Raw genomic sequence first — 17,573 nt, 5'->3', positions numbered from 1 at the left:
ATATTGCCACAGCCCTGCTGCTTTAGAGAGGCCATATCACTTCAGAAGCACAGCAGGCTGCTCTGCACATTGCCCCGACGGTACAGGAGAAGCCATCCACTCCACAAACAGGCAAGTACATTTTTTAAGAGCTTTTGGTAAGGAAGAGGGGTGGAGCAAACTGTTCAGTTTGCTTGGTTCAGTTTCTCGGTCAGTTTTTATCTCTTTTTGAAGTCTCCCAAGGGAATGGGTCCCGTAGGTACTACTAAAATGATCCCACATTACGCACACAAGACCATTTCCCTTCCCCAGCTCCATCGCATACAACACACCATCCTTTGGGATGTAACAGTCTTTCTACTTTCTGGAAGAATCAGACTAAGTCAGACTCATTTTTCAGACCCCTGCGGGACACAAGGGAGAGGGAAAACATCCCCTCCATCCATTCATCTGAACTGTAAACAGGGATCAGCACCTCTTCTCTAAAGAGACTTGAAAACATAGGGTGCGGAAGAGGGGAAAGACCTGCCCGCTCTTCAGTAAGTAGAGGGAATTTTTTCATTTGTAGATCGAAGTCCTTCTTCATGTCTTAAGTACAGCAACTGAAGGATGCAGCTAAACACAAACTTTGAAGTAAAACCCAACTGCAACAGGAAACCAACAACGATTTTGTTTCTGCCTCTCAAACACCCTCCTCTGCAGGGAATACAGGCAGAGCACCAGCGGATACCTAGGTAGCTTTCCTGGGGTGATTTTTTTTATATATTTTGGGGGAGATTTGCCATAGAACAAGGTCTCCTACCTTCCTCCCTCAATGCAGTAATTGCCTCCCAGCACTTTCACTTCCTTGCAAAATAACAAAACAATTTTTCTAGCACTCTGTTTTGAAACAATGCTAACCCATTGCTGTCTGCCAGACAGGGGAAAACGCAGATGCAGTAAAAACCAGCAAGAAATTGCTCAAGCTTTTTTCTTTTTAAACTTGCTGCAGGGGAACACATTAATTAAAGATTAAGCATTTAGGACCATGATAGGTCCTAGGTTAAGGAGAGCAATGTCTAGTTTAGTAATGAAAATTACTATGGTATGTACTGGTATATGTCACAAGATACCTTAATTGCAAGAACAATCACAGACTCCAGCGCTGAAGATCAGCGCCCTCAGGAACTGCAAGCTTTGGTCTCAGTCTGCTCCGTGACTGGGAGTTCATCAGCAAAGAGAGATGAGCCTAAACAAGCCTCGTTAACAAACCACAGCTCATACTCCTGCCTCTCCAAATACTTCCCTAGACACAATCCTCTGAACGCTGTGTCCTTGTACAGGCCTATGTGGGGTTTTTTGGGTTATTACCAATTTTGAAAAGTTCTCAGTAACTAAAAGCAACAAATACTCTGTTACAACCTTCTGCTTCTATTTAAAGTCATTCTGCTTAACTTGTCTTGCCTCTTTTCCTAAGGTACTTTGCTTTGGTTCAAAAATTCATCCAGCTGCAGCAGAATGATTAAAAAAGTCATCCAATCCATAGTAAATCAAATGGGTTCAGGATCAGACCTGGTCCTAGTTCACAGCATCTTAGACCAAGAACAGATCAGACCTCTCTGTCTAGTGACAATCCAAGAGAAAAAAATGTTCCAGAAATCTCCCCACTACAGACGGGCACGTTTCAAACTTGAGGACGTGCTGCTGCCTGGAGAAGATGATAAAAGCACAGGTAAAGCCCACATTTATCAATCTTAAACTCACAATTTCCACAGACGAAACATTTGTACCATTTGTGGCTGAACTCTACCATGTCCCCTCTTTCTCTTGTATGCTTAACAGTTACAATACCGAGCCTGTGTAATCACACTTAAAGTAATGCATCCAATTATTTCAGAGTCCCTCTTTCCCAAAGGAGGCCATCGAGAACCAATGCAATTTACAGTCACAAAAAGCGTCAACGACAGAGTTGATGGTAATCTAAGCCTTCCTGTTGAGCCTGCAAATATAGAGGTGAACGCAGCTGCCTCCGCATCCAAAGAGTGGTCCATCAAGCTGGAGATGAACCACATACCGGTACAAGAAATTCAGGCACTTAGTACAAAAAGGTAAGGCAAGCACAAAGGGAGAACGCGCCCTCCAGTCATCCTCCTCTACCCCAATGGTTTTTCAACAGCCAAAACCCAAGATTAAGACCCGAGAGCATGCATTCTCCCTAACTATGAATACTTCTGGAAGACAGGAAAGAGAGGCGATAAATATTCCTTAAGAGCTTTGTAATGCTTATAGATTTCTTTGCAATTCAGAAAGTAGGAACACCTCAACATAGAGTCAAGCCATCTTTTCTCACAGTTTGTACCTGGAGAGGAGCATATAAATCAGGACAGATCACCTGCATGACCTGCCAGGCAATGGTCTTGCTGCCCCACTTCCCCTCAGACTCAGAAGGGAAACACATTGAGGACAGCAAGAATTGCAGCCCATTTTCTGCCATTTTTTCCCCCCGGAAGCCCCCGATGTTGTGATATTTACATGTACTCATGTAACATGAGAAAGGACACAAGCATAAGGTTCCTGGCTCCAAGCAGACTACAGTGGCTTTTGTCATAACTCACAGAAAAACAGCTATGATGTTGCAACCTTTTTCTCTTTTAGAAAAATAAATATGAATCACTCCTTCATTCAACAACTACAGAAATCAGGAGAGCGTTTACACATGGTGTATGAAACAATAGAAACCTCAGAAGACACCACCTGCAAAGCATCCTCCGAGACTGGGGGGGGCCTCAAGACCTGGATTTACGCCAAATTGTGTGCAAAGGTTTGATTTCTCTTCAGGCTCAGGAGTCAGTCCTTCCTAAAGATCTGCATGCCATCCACGCCTAGTAACAGATTTATTTTTTTTTCACCATTGACCAGGGCACTAGAGAGAAAAAACAAAGCATAACTATACCCAAGGGCTGCACTCTGGCATTCAGGGTAATCCCGCTGGACATTACAGATGGATCATGGGGTAGGTAACTTTCAGAATCTACCAATTTCTCCATTCAGGAAACAACGCAGGGGAGGAAAAACATTTTCTGAAGTATCATGCAACCTCGTGGACACCCTTAGCTCACTTGCAAGGACATGAACATATGCACTACAAGTGACAGAAATCACCTGGGAAAGGGACATAAATAGCGCATAACTTAGAAGAACTGCTTGGGAAAGAGATGCAGTTTAGTGGGGGAGGACTGGTAAGGAAATGAAAGAGGGATACTGGCAGTCTCAGCTCTAAGGCTCAGGAAGCACAGAGCTCCCGTTGAAAAACAGCAGAGGGCAGAGGTTTGTTTGCTTTGCTTTTCCTACTCAAAAGAAAAAAGCCAGGGAGAAAAAAGGGTGGCTGACCCTTCAGTGGGAAGACAGTCGTAAAAGACGCTTACGCTGGATAGGTAGAGAAAGGGAGGTCCGAGATCCACAAAAACCTGCTGCAGGATTTTAGAGACCGCATTTGGCTTGGTTCCCCTATGCTCTGTGCTTCCCACGCCTGCATGGACCTTGTTGAGTGTCAGCTGTCACTTTAATTGACTTGTATTTTAACACACTTACTGGCCGATCCAGACCCTAACATAAGGCACGCGACAGCAAGGAACAAGGTCCAGGAATAACCAGTTCTAAATGACCTGGGCAGAAGACAGATGCGCTGCAGAAAAGCGCAAACACCCGTCTGACCTACAACTAGCATGCAAGAATTCAGACCTGGGATACCAGTATCTTCCGCTTTAAAAACAACACTGGGGAAAAAACCACCCATCCAGCTTTAAGTATTTTTCTAAATCGGCAATGCCCTTTTTATCCTGTTGCAGATCTTGACTATTTCACACCCCAAACCAAATCACTGCTCGTATCTGATGGTAAGCAATGCATTTTACTACTTTGACTTGCACTACTTTTACCCGCTTTGGGTGAGATGGAATTTCTCAAGATAAACACAAACCTCCAAAAGCAATGTGTTTTCTGTAGAGTGTCATCTATTACCTGAGACATGACAACTGTCCCACTCAAAATTGAACACTGCTTTTGAAAACACTCATAGAAATATGTGAAATTCTAAGTTTAGGGGTGCCAGGGAACCTCTTGTGGGACTGCCTAGTTTAGAAGTGACATATTTGGACTCTTTCTGTTTTTCAGGTTTCTCAACAGGAAAATTAGGAGAACTGGAGGTAGAAGTTAGAGGCACTTGTCAAGTTCTGTCCAAGTTGTCTCTTGATGTGTCTGTCATACTTTTAAAAGCCATCAAAGCTGTGATGAGAGACAGGAACCTCTTTCAAGAACTGACCCAGAAAGTAAGTAAAGTTCTTTTTACTGCCAGAATTCATAAATACAGAGACATCCATGATCACACCTCTTGCCCCAGAAGTCATCTCTCCTGTGCCACAACTATCAATCCGAAAATCCTTCACGCAGCACATCTGCCTGGTCTCCATCACCCTACAGAGAAAGGCGGCGCTCAGGAGACAGTCAAGTGCTGAAATATGTCCTGATATATATCCTAGCAGATCTACCTGCAGGTATCACACCATTTAAATTTCATATTCTGTCTTTAACTGGAGCCAGTGTGAACACTAAAGCCTCAATTACAGCCTCACAAATAGCTTAGGGAGGGGAGGCAGATATTACATGGCTGCTCACATGCTTCTGTAGTTAGACCGGAAGGGATTATCAGCAGTTTCTTCTCTTAAATCCTGACGTTTCTTTTTCTTACCCCCCTAGATGGAAGCAGTTCTTCATGAAACTGGTAGTTGTGAGCTGAAAACAGAAAGCCCAGACTTAAAAAACCTGTTGAGCATCTTACAGTATTCTTCAAGACAACTTCTCCTTCAGATGGCAGGAGCAATCGCCTATGTTCTTGACGCGTTAGACGGTAAGGCTTTCTGTCCATTTTCATAGAGAAATCCAGTAGCAGCAGAATATATTAAGAGCATTTCTACCAACAAGACTAACAGAGTATAGAAACCTTACAGAGTGAGAGACTTACAGAGGATTTACATAAAATAATTTCTTAGGTTGTGGGAATGAAGTTGGTTTATGCTGAGAGCACAGGCCTGTCCGTAGCAGCTGCTGTTCAGCAACAGCTGGAGAGTCGCAGAGCAGCGACTGCCAGGAGTGTTATACCAGATTATCACTGGGTCCAGGAAGAGCATGCACAGGGGGATCCTTGAAAAGAGGGCTTGACATCAGAACTGAAATGTGAGTTAAGACAGCAAGACCATCTTACAGAAAGAGCAGTGCAAATTCCAGGGTTCTTCTCCCAAGGCTGCCACAAAACATGGTTTGAATCTCCCCCTCCACCCCCTTGGTCTCTACACTCAACACCACCATCACCTGTACCCAGAAGAACAGCTGTATTCATCTCACAGGGGGGCTGCACTAACCATTTAGTTTAAAATACCTGAAGAACTTTTGACCAAGCAGGCATTCCCTGCAAGACAGCCGACGGTCACCCTTCTCATCTTGCCAGTTGTCTCTGAAACATTGGTGGGGTGGGTTTTCCTTTTGGTACAAACCTGTTTTAATTCTGCAGAACTAACGGAGGATCAGTTGCTGCTACTGCTGGAGTCCTTGGAAGAGAAGATTGTGCCCCAACAGCTTAAGCTGGTGAGAGAAAATACATCACATTTGGCTCAAAACGAAGGGGGAAAGCAGTGTTATTTTACATACAGCAACATTTAAGATGATGATATAGGTAGCAATATCACAACTTAAGGTAACACTGGGAAGAAGGGAAGGAATAATTGCTTCAAACTTGGCAGGGATCAAAATACTCACTTCAAGAAAAAAAATCCCAAGACATGAAGACCTAAGATTTCTAACAACTGTTTTGCTGATAATAAACATTAAATTGGACACAGCTGACTACCATTTTTCTTTAAATGGTAATCAGCATTGTCTGGCATCTTTGGCTCAAAAAACCCTCCCAAAACACACTACAGTTTTAACTTCTTGGACATAATGAATTCACAAGAAACTGGGAACTGAATACACGAGCATGATAATTTTTCAGGGTGAAAAGTCTCATATAAAGATGTGGATTATTTTGTGTGCCTGTAAGATGGTAAAGTACCTCACAAGTCAAAGAGATCGTTTACGTACTTAATGACTTCTGCAGACAGGAGCATTAAAATACTGATTTTGCTTTTTTTGTTGTTGTTGTGAAGGTTGCGGCTATCTTGGAACACAACATAGAAAAAAAGGTGAATTTCAGGGTGGATGCCAGCTTGCTCTCCTTCTCACAAGAGAAGGAACAAGAATTGACCATTGCAATGGTTGAGATGAGTGGAGTGACGCTCCAGAAAGACGGTTCTGTTGTCTGTATGGAAGATGCCTTCCCGGCCCTAGCAGCCCTGTGCGTGTCTCTGTATGTCCTCTGTGTTCTGAATAAATAGGTTAGGTTACGTATGTCCTCCCATCAGGAGTGACTTAAAGGGAATCATTTGACAAGTGTGTTACTGCAAGACAGTTTCTCTCTCTAAACCTCACACCCACATAGGTGAGATATTCCTTATTAATGCTCCGTGCTGATTTGAAATTATTAGGAAAAGCAGACTTAAGGCAAGAAAGCTCCTTATGGAAGCCAGATACCAAAGCTGATTTTTCTTTCCCCCCATACAAGTGCAGAGTGCCAACTGAAAAATCCAGCAGCTCAAATAATCACAAGCCTATCAGCTGCACTTTATGTGATTCTGCTTTTCCTAAAAAAAAAAAAAAAGCTAGCACACTGCTGCCCATGCAATCAATAAGGTACAAAGGAATCAATCAGCAATAATTCCCTTATCCTGGTCACACTTGTGATTCATGCATGACTTGTTAAGTGTTAGAAATGTGTAGGATCTCACACACCTGGTAGAGCAGCGCCTCCACCCCAAGATCACACCCCCTACCAGCGAGGAACAAATTACAACATCGCACAACAACGCTACAAACGCTTCGATGACTGCTTCGTAAATAAAAAACAATCATTTCATAATGAATAACTGGCTGTTCTTAAAGGCAATTTTTTTTAATCTGCAGGTATTTTCAGTCACTCAGCAGCGCCGTCTGCCTGGAGGCCCGGCTCCCCTCAGGCTACGGGCAGAAGGGGGTGCCCTCAGCCGGGGGCAGTGCTGCTTACCTGGGCGGTCGCTGATGGCTCTAGGAACACTGCCAGCCCAAGTTAGCCCGCCCACACCACGTACCAGCCACGGGGGAAGCCGAGCCCCGGGCCCCTCAGGGCCGTGTGGGGAACCGGCAGCCGCTCCCGGGGCCGGCGCCTCGCACCTTGCCTCAGCGCGGCAGCCGAGGCGCGTCCGCGCATGCGCGGCCCGAAGGGCGGGAACTGCCGAGCTTGGGGCGGAAATACCCGAACGTCGGCCGGAAATACCCGAGAGTGTGGCGGAAACGGCCGAAGTGGCGTGGCGCTCGGCGCTCGACCGTGCGGGCCTGGCAGGTGAGGGCGGGTGCGGCTGGTCGTGCCTGGCGACTCCCGGCGTGCCCCGCGGTTGTTGCAGTGTCACGGCCGGCCCGGCGCGCCCGGCCATGAAGCAGGAGGGCGCATCCCGCCGCCGCGGCGACAAGGCCAAGGCTCCCCCCGACGGGCCGCCGCCCGCCCCCCCCGACGTGGAGATGCAAGAGGAAGCGGCGGCGGCGACGACGGCGGCGGCCGAAACCGGCGGGGAGCGGCAGCCGCAGCGAGAGCTTGACGCCATCACGTTGGAGGGTGAGGGGGGGGGGGGACGAGGCCTCGGGCTGAGGGGAACGGGACCGGAGAGGGGTCCCTGTAATGGTGATCTGTGTTGGGGGGGTGTCGGTTGGGGGTGTGTCCGTTGTGGGCGAGAGGGACCAGGATCAGCTCAGGGGAGCCTCCGTGAGGGATCCCTGGAGGAGGAGGAGGGAGGGCTGGGGAATGGGGGGGGGCTATAGTGAGGCCGCCGGGGGAAGCGGGGGGGGGGGTATCCTTGTAGAGGAGGGGGTAGTGGGGGGATGCCTGCGGGGGAAGGAAGGTGCGGGGGGGTTTATGTGAGGGAGAGGTGCTGGAAAGGGTGTTGGAGAAGGGAATGGGGGGGTCGCTGTGGGGAAGAGGAGTTGGGGGGGCAGGGAGGGGAGGTGGAGGTGTGTTTTTGGGGAGCCGTGGGAGAGTCGCTGTGAGGACGGGGTGTGAGGAGCAGGGGGGACTGCAGAGATGCTGTGGTGGGAGCCTGTGGGGCTGCAGAGGGAGGATGGAGCCCACAGGGGGCATGAAAGGGAAAGGGACCTCTGGAGGGGCCTTCCCTGAGAAGGGACGGCCTGGGGTCAGATCAGGTCACACAGGACACGGAGGCCACACAGCCCCGGTGCCATGAGGGGACAGAGGGACCCGACAGCAGCAGGATGGGGCACGTTGTACCTGGAGGGATCTTGGCGCCGGCTTTGCTCTGGTGCATCCTTCGGCAGAGGCCTCTGGGAGATGCCTGTTGACAGCGCATCCCTTGTGCTCCCACAGATATCAAAGAGCACGTGAAGCAGCTGGAGAAGGCCGTGTCGGGGAAGGAGCCACGCTACGTCCTCCGTGCCCTGCGGGCTTTGCCCTCCACCTCCCGCCGACTCAACTCCAACGTGCTTCACAAAGCCATCAATGGCTTCTTCACCTCCAACAGCACCGTGCGGGACTTCCTCCTCAGCTTCCTGGAGGAGGTACGGCAGCAGGGGATGGGGATAGGCGGCCAGCTGCGGAGGGCACACTTTTCCTACAACGAAGAGCCACTGTGTGGGGCAGGAGGGCGCTGGGAACGGCAAGGGCTTGGGGATGTTTGGGACGTGCTGACACAGCCGCTCAGGAGCGCATGTGAGATGAGATGCATCGCTGCAGCTCTTGGCAGGGATGGGATGGTAGTGCCGGCAGCCTGGGCTGGCTCTTGTGTCACACCTCAAGCAGAGCTGTCACCGGGGTCAGGCTGGGGACAGGCCTCGCTGCAGGCAGAGGCATGAGGAACACTGGAACACTAGGAGGGTGGCAGCGGTGTGGGAGGGACGGGGGTCCAGCACGTCTCTCTCCCCCAGTCCATGGACACGGAAGCAGAGCTGCAGTTTCGCCCGCGGACGGGGAAGGCAGCCTCAGCCCCTCTCTTGCCAGAAGTGGAGACCTACCTCCAGCTGCTTCTTGTCATCTACCTGATGAACAGCAAGAGATACCCAGAGGTGAGATTCCCTGAGCTGCCGGCTCTGAAGCTGAGCTACTCGTCTGGTGCTCCTGCAGCAGGCAGGATCTGGGGAGCCTCAGGGAGCTGCCTGTCTGCAGCCCCACGCTTTTCCCTTTGTTTCGGCTGTGTTTGGAGGCAGCTCCCAGACTCAGCCCTGCAGCCCTGGCAGTCTCTGCTCTTCCTGGGCAGCACTTCCTCTGCTCTGACCTCTCTTCCCCTCCTGCAGGCTCAGAAAGTCTCTGATGACCTGATGCAGAAGATCAGCTCTCAAAACCGCCGGGCTCTTGACCTGGTGGTGGCAAAATGTTATTACTACCACTCGCGCGTCTACGAATTCCTGAATAAACTCGATGTGGTCAGGAGGTAGGGTGGGTCCTGGGTGCGGGCTCTCCCCAGTCTTGGTCCCGCGCACCCCGGTGAGCGGGGCTGTTTCTTTCCTCCTCCCTGACACGCTCGCTCCCTTTCCTGCAGCTTCCTGCACGCCCGGCTGCGGACGGCCACGCTGCGCCACGACGCAGACGGGCAGGCCACCCTCCTGAACCTGCTGCTGAGGAACTATCTCCACTACAACCTCTATGACCAAGCGGAAAAGCTTGTCTCCAAGTCGGTGTTTCCCGAGCAGGCCAACAACAACGAGTGGGCTCGGTACCTCTATTACACAGGTGAGATGCAGAGGGTCCCGCGTGGCGCTGGCAGGTCGGGCTGCCCCCGAGATCAAGGGCTCTGGTTCCCCAGAGAACCCATTTGAGCAGCTGGAGGTGGGGCAGGATTTGAAGCCCCATCCGAGCATATCCAGTGGGATTCACTCGGTGGCTTTTCCAAACGCCTTCTGCCCTGTGTGAACGCAGGGCGCATCAAGGCCATCCAGCTGGAGTACTCGGAGGCGCGGAGGACCATGACGAACGCCCTGCGGAAGGCACCGCAGCACACGGCCGTCGGCTTCAAGCAGACGGTGAGTGGGGACAGGAAGCTTGTGGGGTTCGGTACCTCCCGGGTCCCCAGGGAAGCTGCCACCCTCAGAAGAAGGGCTCACCGTCTCTTTTTCTGCTCAAGGTGCACAAGCTGCTCATCGTGGTGGAGCTGCTGCTCGGGGAGATCCCAGACAGGCTCCAGTTCAGACAACCCTCCCTCAAGCGGTCGCTCATGCCCTACTTCCTCCTGACCCAGGGTACGACAGGCCGCTCCTGCCCACGCTCGGTCCCTCTCTGGTGTCTTGGCGCACCGTCCCGTGCTCTGAGGCAGCGGCGGGGGTTTCTCCCCTCTTCCCTCCATGGGACTCAGCCGCAGACTCCACCTGGGGAGGAGGAGGCAGCCCCTAAGCAGAGGGGCTGGCGGGCCCAGGAGCCAGCTGTGCCTCGCTCTCCCCACCCCGGCCCTCGCTCCTTCCCCAGTTAACACATTGTCTCCTCCAGCCGTCAGGACCGGGAACCTGGCCAAGTTCAACCAAGTCCTCGATCAGTTTGGGGACAAGTTCCAGGCCGACGGCACCTACACCCTGATCATTCGTCTGAGGCACAACGTCATCAAGACGGGTAGGAGACTGTCGCTGGGGTGTTTGGGGATGCCATCACGGCCGGTACCGGGGGCTTGGCGGGCCTGGGGCTGCCTGGACGGGGGGCTCCACTCTCGTTCCTCCCGCGCAGGTGTCCGTATGATCAGCCTCTCCTATTCTCGCATCTCCCTGGCCGATATTGCCCAGAAGCTGCAGCTGGACAGTCCGGAGGATGCCGAGTTCATCGTCGCCAAGGTAGCTGCCTATGAAGTCCTGTCCCTCTGGGTCCCGGGCTGCCCGCAGCCCCCGGTTCTCGCAGTTGGCCTTGCTCTCCCGCCTCTGCCCAGTCCCTGCAGCGCTCCTTGCCTGGGGCAGCTGCTGGTTTTAGGTTGAGACCCCTCCAGGGGCCGATGGGGACACTCAGGGCACCAAGTCCCCTCTCTGTGCGCTGTGTCCTGAGCCCAGCGCTCCTGTCACAGCAGCCAGCTCCTCCCTTCACTCTAAACTGCTGCCTCAGCCCTCGGAGACAGCGGGTGCCCTGACCACGTGCCCTCCGGCTTGCAGGCCATTCGGGATGGCGTGATCGAGGCCAGCATTAACCACGAGAAGGGTTACGTCCAGTCAAAGGAAATGATCGACATCTATTCCACCCGGGAGCCCCAGCTGGCCTTTCACCAGCGCATCTCTTTCTGCCTCGACATCCACAACATGTCCGTCAAGGTGAGTGCGGCAGGTCCCCGCCTGAAGGGGACAGCAGGGCAGAGATGCGGCGTTTCTCTGCTCAAGCTTCTCCTCTCCCTTTTTCCCCCCCCACTCCCAGGCCATGAGGTTCCCACCCAAATCTTACAACAAGGACTTGGAATCTGCAGAGGTGAGATCTCATCTGGGTCTCGGGAAACGGCTTGTGCTGCACCCCAGTGGCCACCGAGGCCACGGGAAGGACGCGGCTCCTGGCCCCCAGCTGCCACCAAACCTCTGCCTTTGCCTTCCAGGAGCGCCGGGAGCGCGAGCAGCAGGACCTGGAGTTCGCAAAGGAGATGGCAGAGGACGATGATGACGGTTTTCCGTGACCCTCTGGCCTGGCTGTATTTTTTTATTTGTCCCTAGGGAAGATGCTGTCTGAGCGGAGCTCCCCCACGCAGCCCCGGTCCCCCCGTCTGCCTTTCTTTTATAAATACCTGCATGTCTGTACTGTGGGAGGGGGACACGGGGGTTCCCCGGGCCCGCAGCCACAGGCCCTGCTCTCCCGTCCCCCTGCCACCCGCAGCGGGAACCCCCTTCCCCAATAAACAAACATTCTTTTAAGGTTGCTTGTGATCAGTCGTCGCTGAGCCCGGCGGAGGCGCAGACCAGCCCGTGAACTGGGAGCTCCTGGGGCGGCAGGGCCAGGGCAGGCGGGGGGCAGGAGCCGCGGCTCTGCGGGGACCGTGGGTGCCCCCAGCTCTCACAACAATAATGGGGTCAAACTTTGTTAAGCTTCAATTATGACTTTTAAAATAAAAGTTGGAAAAACACCAGCCTGGTGCCTGCTCCTGCCGTGGGTTTGTTGTTGTGTTCTGTTACCTGCTCCCCTCCGCCGGGCTGGGGACGGGAGCCGGGGCCAGTTCTGACCCAGACGCCCCCCACCCCAGGGCTGGATCTGACATCCTGGCTGCGCTGGCAGCTCAGGGACGGGGTGTCGGGGGGGGCTCTGCGACCCTTGGGGGCCAGCCTGGAGCTGAGCCAAGGGCCCCCGGTGCTCAGTGGCAGCATCTGAACACCGTCCCCTCGGCTGGACGCCGTCTGCTCCGGCCGCGGGATCCTGTTTCCCAAAAGCCGCTTCCTTCTGTGGCCGCAGGCAAAGGCCAGAGCGGGGATTACTGGGACCAGCACCGTGAGCGCAGGTCTGTGCGTGGGAGGGGAAAGGGCTGAGCCCCGGCACCCCCTCACCCTGCCGGGAAAGGCACGGGGGGGTCAGGCTGGGCACTCTTTGCGTCCCCCCCCAGACCCACAGACACCCGCGGCGGGGACAGGGGAGATGCAGCTACCTCGGGTGGGTCCCGCCAGCAGCTGGACTCAGCTGGGCTCACCCTCTGGGGAAATCTGGGAATCTCCCGGCACACCCAGCCAGGGGCCAGGGCTGAAGTGTGGGGCTGCCCCGGGGCCATGAACGCAGCCTGTCCCTGCTCCGGGGCCACCCCGGGGGTCCCTGAGCCAGACCCCACGGCCAGGGCGCAGCGGGGAAGGCGAGAGCTCAGCTAGCGCCGGGGGGGGTCGGATGCAGCACAGGGGGGACACAGGGACACCCTGGAAGCGCTCGCTCCTTGTCAGAGGCCGAGGGTGCCCGGGTCGGGACCTGGGGGCAGGAAGGGTGGCCACAAGGCAGAATCATGGAAAGGTTCGGGTTGGAAGGGACCTTAAAGACCGTCCAGGGACACCCCCCACCAGATGCCCCCGTCCAACCTGGTCTCGAACACTTGAAGCGCAGCGGGGCGGGCGGCCGGGACAGTCGCCGGGGCCAGGCCAGGCCGCGTTGACCCCGTGGCGGGGGGGGGGGGGGGGGGGTTGCGCTGGGCCATCTCCGCCGCCCGCGCCCCAACACCCACAGGGTTTCGGCTCCGGCCACCACTTCCTTCCTTGGAAAGCTGACGGGGGCTTTGGGCCCCACCAGGCGCTGATTCACGTCCCCCCCCACCCCGATTCCTGAAAGCACCGACCTGCTGAGGCAGGAGCTCCGCTCTAGAAAACAAGGCGATCCCTCAGGCGCTTGAGAACACCAGGCAAAAGCCCCTCGATGGGCATCCGCTCCAGAAGGGCCCTGGCTTTCCCCCAGCTCCGGGGAGGGCAAAGGCAGAACTGGGGGGGTGGGGGGGTTTCTCCCAGGAAATCCCATGACCAGGCTCCGCTGCCGAGGTCCTTTCACGCAGCCGGAGGGCAGAACAACAGCGCTACCAGGTCCTGGGAAGGGAAGTTATCGTTAGGTTTCAGAGTTAACACCTGCCTTGTGCTGGGCGGGGTCCCAGGTGGAGCTCACGGATTGGCTGCAGCTGCTGGGGGGGGGGTCAGGGAAGGGGGGGTCGTTTCCCCAGCCGGAGGCGGGAGCAGCTCCTGGGGGTGTCTCTGCCAGCTGGACCCCGCTGGGTGCGTGGCCCGTCCTGCTGCCCACCCAGACCCGCAGTGTGCGAGGGCAGGGGTCCCTGTCCCCGCCCCCGACCCCATGGCCCGCAGGAGGACAGTGGAGGGACCCAGGCCCAGGCAGGGGGTCGGTGGCGCAGTGAGACACTCCCCCCCGGCCCCCGGCACAGCCTTGCCCCGGGGTCACCCAGCCTGGACGGCTGTGGGTCGAGCGGGTGCCTCCCGCGCCCCAGCTGGCCCGTGCCAGGCAGGAGCCGGCCCAGCTGGCCCCGGCCCAGCAGATCATCCTGGAAGCACTTGCGGGAACCGGCACGAGCCAAAATTCCCACATCAGGGCGGTGGGGCTGCGGCGGGGCAGGGAGCAGCCGGCTCCACTCCAGGGGCTGCACTGGCAGCCGCTTCCCCGAAGAGGCAGGAGGGGATGGCCATCGGCCGGAGCCGGGGAGTCGCGCCCCCGAGGTGGCCAAGCACTCGGCACGGCACAGGGGGATGCACGGCCCAGTCCCGCGGCACCCAGCGGGAAAGGATCCGGCCCCGGGGTGCTGAGCCGGGGCGCCCTGTCCCTGGGAAGGCACCTGGACGGGGTCTCACCTTGGCCACCTCCGGCCGGTCCCGCCATCATGACGGTGACGCCGCCGGTGCCCGCCCTGACACCGGGGTGAGGGGCTCGGGCAGCTGGCGGGGGCGATGTCCGCGTGGGCTGGGGTTGGCGATGGTCCCAGAGGGACACCGGCTGTCAAAAGCCACCATCCCTTCACCCGGCCACCTGCGCGTGACCCTGCGGCGCTGGGCAGTGGCCAGCGCTGCCGGAGCCCCGCGAGCGGGTTAATGAGTCACCGAGTCACCGCCAGCACCGCCCCAGCGCCCGACACCTGCCCCGGTGCCAGGGCTCCCCCGGGCGCCTGCTGCCGCACCGAGGGGCACCGCGGCCCCGGGAAAGCCCCGCAAGCAGCGAGGTGTGGGCAGCGGCCGGGAGCACCCGGCTCCCGGGATTTGCATGTTGGTGATTAAGGCAATGAAGCAATCGACACTGTTGCCACATCAGTGTGAATCCCCGGAGCCCGCTATAAATGCCCTAATCGATGAGGCCGCGCAGAGCCGGGGCAGGAGCGAGCTGTGCCGGGCACTTGCAGAGAGGAGCAGACACCGAGACGGGCACCATGTGCTCCCTCACCCGTGAGTACCTGCAGCCCCAGCACCCGCCGATCCCGCTGCACCCACTGCTCCCACTGCACCCACTGCTCCCCCTGCACTCACTGCACCCACTCCTCCCCCTGCTCCCAGAGCACCCATAAATCCCACTCTACCTGCAGTGCCCGCTGCCCCTGAGCACCCACAGCACTCGCCGCACCCGCCGTCGCTGCGCACCCAGAGCCCGCTGCCCCGTGGGGACGCAGGGAGCGCCCGGCCGCCGTCCCCCAGTCGCTCTCCCCCTCCCCGGGCTGCGTTGGTGTCCCCATCCCCGGGGAGCACCTGGTTGCTGAGCGCAGACCCCGGCGCCGGGTTGGGGACGGGGGTGTCGCCGGGGTGGGCGCTGAGCCACTGTCCCCCACAGGCACGCTGGCGCTGCTGGGTGCGCTGCTGTGGGCGCCGTGGCGGGCGCTGGACGGGGCGCCGCTGGCCGAGCTCTCGGGGGACCAGGATTTCCAGCTCTTCCTGCACAAGAACCTCGAGTTCACCCGCAAGATCAAGGGGGACGTGGACGCGCTGCAGCACGCGGTGGTGAGTCCCGGGTGCCGCGGCGGGGGCGGACGGTGGCCGCGGGCGCTGCGGGGTCGCAGATAAGGTGACCTTCCCCTCCCCGGCCTTATCGTCACCGTGAGGCTGGGAGCCAGCGGCGTCCCCTGCGCCCCGGCCTCCCACCGCGCCGCTCAGCCCCGGGGTCCTGGGGCACCCGCAGGGGCCGTGACCACGCAGAGCCCCGCTGCTCCCTTGGGGACGCGTGGGGACCTCCCCGGGGCACGCACCGCCCGGGGCAGCCTCGCCGCGGTTTGTTCTTGTCCCGTCCCCATCTCACCGGGTGGCGGGTTCACCCCATCCCCTCCCTCCTCCTGGGTGGGCTGGGGGGATTCCCCCACCCCAGGGACGGGGTGTCGGGGGACAGTGGGGTCCTCCAGCCACCCTGACCTTGTCCCCCTCGGCCGCAGTGCGAGACTTTCCAGCTGTGCAAGGAGGAAGAGCTGCTGCTGGTGCGGCAGGACCTGGGCATCCCGCAGGCGCCGCTGGAGCAGTGCCACAGACGCACCTTCCAGGCGGTGAGTGACGGCAGCTCATCCCTGCCACGAGCTGGCCGGTCTCGGCCCCGCCGGCTCCATCGCTGCTTGGGGCAGCCCGAAGCCCTGGCCGTGGCTCGGGACGCGGTGGCCGGGCTGTGCCGAACCCCGCTGACCCCGCCGTGCCCACCCGCAGGAAGCCTGCTTCAGCCAGATCCGCGATGGGCTCCGCACCTACCAGGGCTCCCTCGCCGCCGTCCTGAAGCTGCTGCCGGCACACGCCGGGCTGGTGGAGACCCTGCAGCTGGACGCTGCCAACCTCTCCTCCAACATCCAGCAGCAGGTGAGGGGGCGATGGCGGGGGGTTGGGGGAACGGGGTGGGCACGCGTGGGGTCTGCAGCCCCGGGGGGATGGGGAGGGCACGGCAGGGACATGGGGTCTGCATCCCTGGGGGAATGTGAGGGACAGGGAGGGCATGGTGGAGACGTGGGCTCTGCATCCCTGGGGGACACGGGGGGACAGGGAGGGCACAGGGGGATGTGGGCTCTGCATCCCTGGGGGACACAGGGGGACAGGGAAGGCACAGCAGGGACGTGGGCTCTGCATCCCCCGGCTCGCACCAGCTCCGCGGGCACTGCCTGGCTGCTGCCATGCTCCCGGGGCATCTCCGGCTCCGGAGCTGACGCCTCTGCCTCTGCCCGGCTGCAGATGGAGGACCTGGGCCTGGCCACGGTGACATACCCCACGGAGGGCCCCGGCCCCCTCCCCACCTTCTCCTCCAGCTTCCGACACCAAGTCGGCGGCTTCTTCATCCTGGCCAACTTCCAGCGGTTCCTGGAGACGGCGTACCGGGCGCTGCGGCACCTCGCCTGCCTCTGACACCCGGCCCTGCACCCTATTTATTGATGTCCCAGCCTGAGCGACCCTCCCCCTTTTCTGCCTTTTTTTTTTTTCTTTTTTTTATTTTTTTTTTAATATTTATCGCTATTTAATATTTATATGGCCGGGGATGCTCCCCCCCCCCCGCCCATCGGTCCCTCAGCAGGGCGGCCGGCCCTGCGCTGGCATCCGCGCACGGGTATCTGTGCGCGTCATCACCCTTGTTTAATATTTAAACAAAAGCGTATCTCTGCTATGAGGTCCGGGAGCCGGGCTGAGCCCCGGCAGCCGCCGCGGGCATCGCCTGTGCCTCAGTTTCCCCATGGCTCGCGCAGGGCGCCGCGGGCACCCCTGCAGCATCCCACCCGTCCACGGGGAAACCGTCTTCATCCGCGGATGAAGATCCTTCGGAGCAGCATCTCGCTGCCGGGACAGCTCCGACAGGTGTTATTTTTACTAGGCATAGTTACATTAATTAATATTTATTAGCCATTAGGTAAGGAGGAGGGAGGGGAGGACGGAGGTGCCGTAGGGATGCAGCAGCCTCCCGGGATGAGGTTTTTCCAGGGGAGCCCCAGCACCTTCGCTCTGCGGGCTGGCGGCCCCCTTCCCTGCCAAACTCGGTTGTATTTATTGCAGTTTAACTTATTTGCGCCTATCTCCTGGCCCGGGGTTGCGGGAGGGTTTGGGGAACGCGCAGCCCCGGCGCAGCCCCCGCT

At 57.4% G+C, this 17,573-nt stretch overlaps 3 protein-coding genes across 4 annotated transcripts; all 3 read left to right on the top strand.

The window, feature by feature from the left end:
- Positions 1-26: 26 nt before the first annotated feature.
- GSDMA (gasdermin A) lies at positions 27-6,939 on the top strand. 2 transcript variants are annotated; one of them, XM_054224150.1, is made up of 10 exons: positions 27-111; positions 1,436-1,690; positions 1,856-2,066; positions 2,614-2,779; positions 2,878-2,971; positions 3,807-3,854; positions 4,132-4,286; positions 4,714-4,864; positions 5,525-5,598; positions 6,159-6,939. In XM_054224150.1, exons 2-10 carry the CDS (start codon positions 1,477-1,479, stop codon positions 6,384-6,386), a joined length of 1,341 nt encoding a protein of 446 aa, XP_054080125.1. In that variant the 5' UTR covers positions 27-111; positions 1,436-1,476; the 3' UTR covers positions 6,387-6,939. The 2 variants fall into 2 exon arrangements, with proteins under 2 accessions (XP_054080125.1, XP_054080124.1); XM_054224149.1 differs by lacking the exon at positions 27-111 and adding an exon at positions 260-518.
- A 499-nt stretch (positions 6,940-7,438) lies between these two features.
- PSMD3 (proteasome 26S subunit, non-ATPase 3) lies at positions 7,439-12,164 on the top strand. The gene is made up of 12 exons (XM_054224148.1): positions 7,439-7,696; positions 8,459-8,649; positions 9,016-9,153; positions 9,382-9,518; positions 9,627-9,817; positions 10,004-10,107; positions 10,209-10,323; positions 10,568-10,687; positions 10,799-10,902; positions 11,212-11,367; positions 11,468-11,518; positions 11,640-12,164. The coding sequence occupies exons 1-12, from the start codon at positions 7,516-7,518 to the stop codon at positions 11,715-11,717; spliced, it is 1,566 nt and encodes a 521-aa protein (XP_054080123.1). The 5' UTR covers positions 7,439-7,515; the 3' UTR covers positions 11,718-12,164.
- Positions 12,165-14,776: 2,612 nt separating this feature from the next.
- Positions 14,777-16,854, top strand: CSF3 (colony stimulating factor 3). The gene is made up of 5 exons (XM_054224630.1): positions 14,777-14,937; positions 15,317-15,483; positions 15,909-16,016; positions 16,171-16,317; positions 16,684-16,854. The coding sequence occupies exons 1-5, from the start codon at positions 14,844-14,846 to the stop codon at positions 16,852-16,854; spliced, it is 687 nt and encodes a 228-aa protein (XP_054080605.1). The 5' UTR covers positions 14,777-14,843.
- The last annotated feature ends 719 nt before the right edge of the window (positions 16,855-17,573 follow it).

This window comes from Rissa tridactyla, chromosome 19, assembly GCF_028500815.1.
Source record: "Rissa tridactyla isolate bRisTri1 chromosome 19, bRisTri1.patW.cur.20221130, whole genome shotgun sequence".
NCBI classification, from domain to species: Eukaryota; Metazoa; Chordata; class Aves; order Charadriiformes; family Laridae; genus Rissa; species Rissa tridactyla.
Note: the sequence above shows the minus strand (reverse complement) of the source record. Positions and strands in the feature narration are given on the sequence as shown.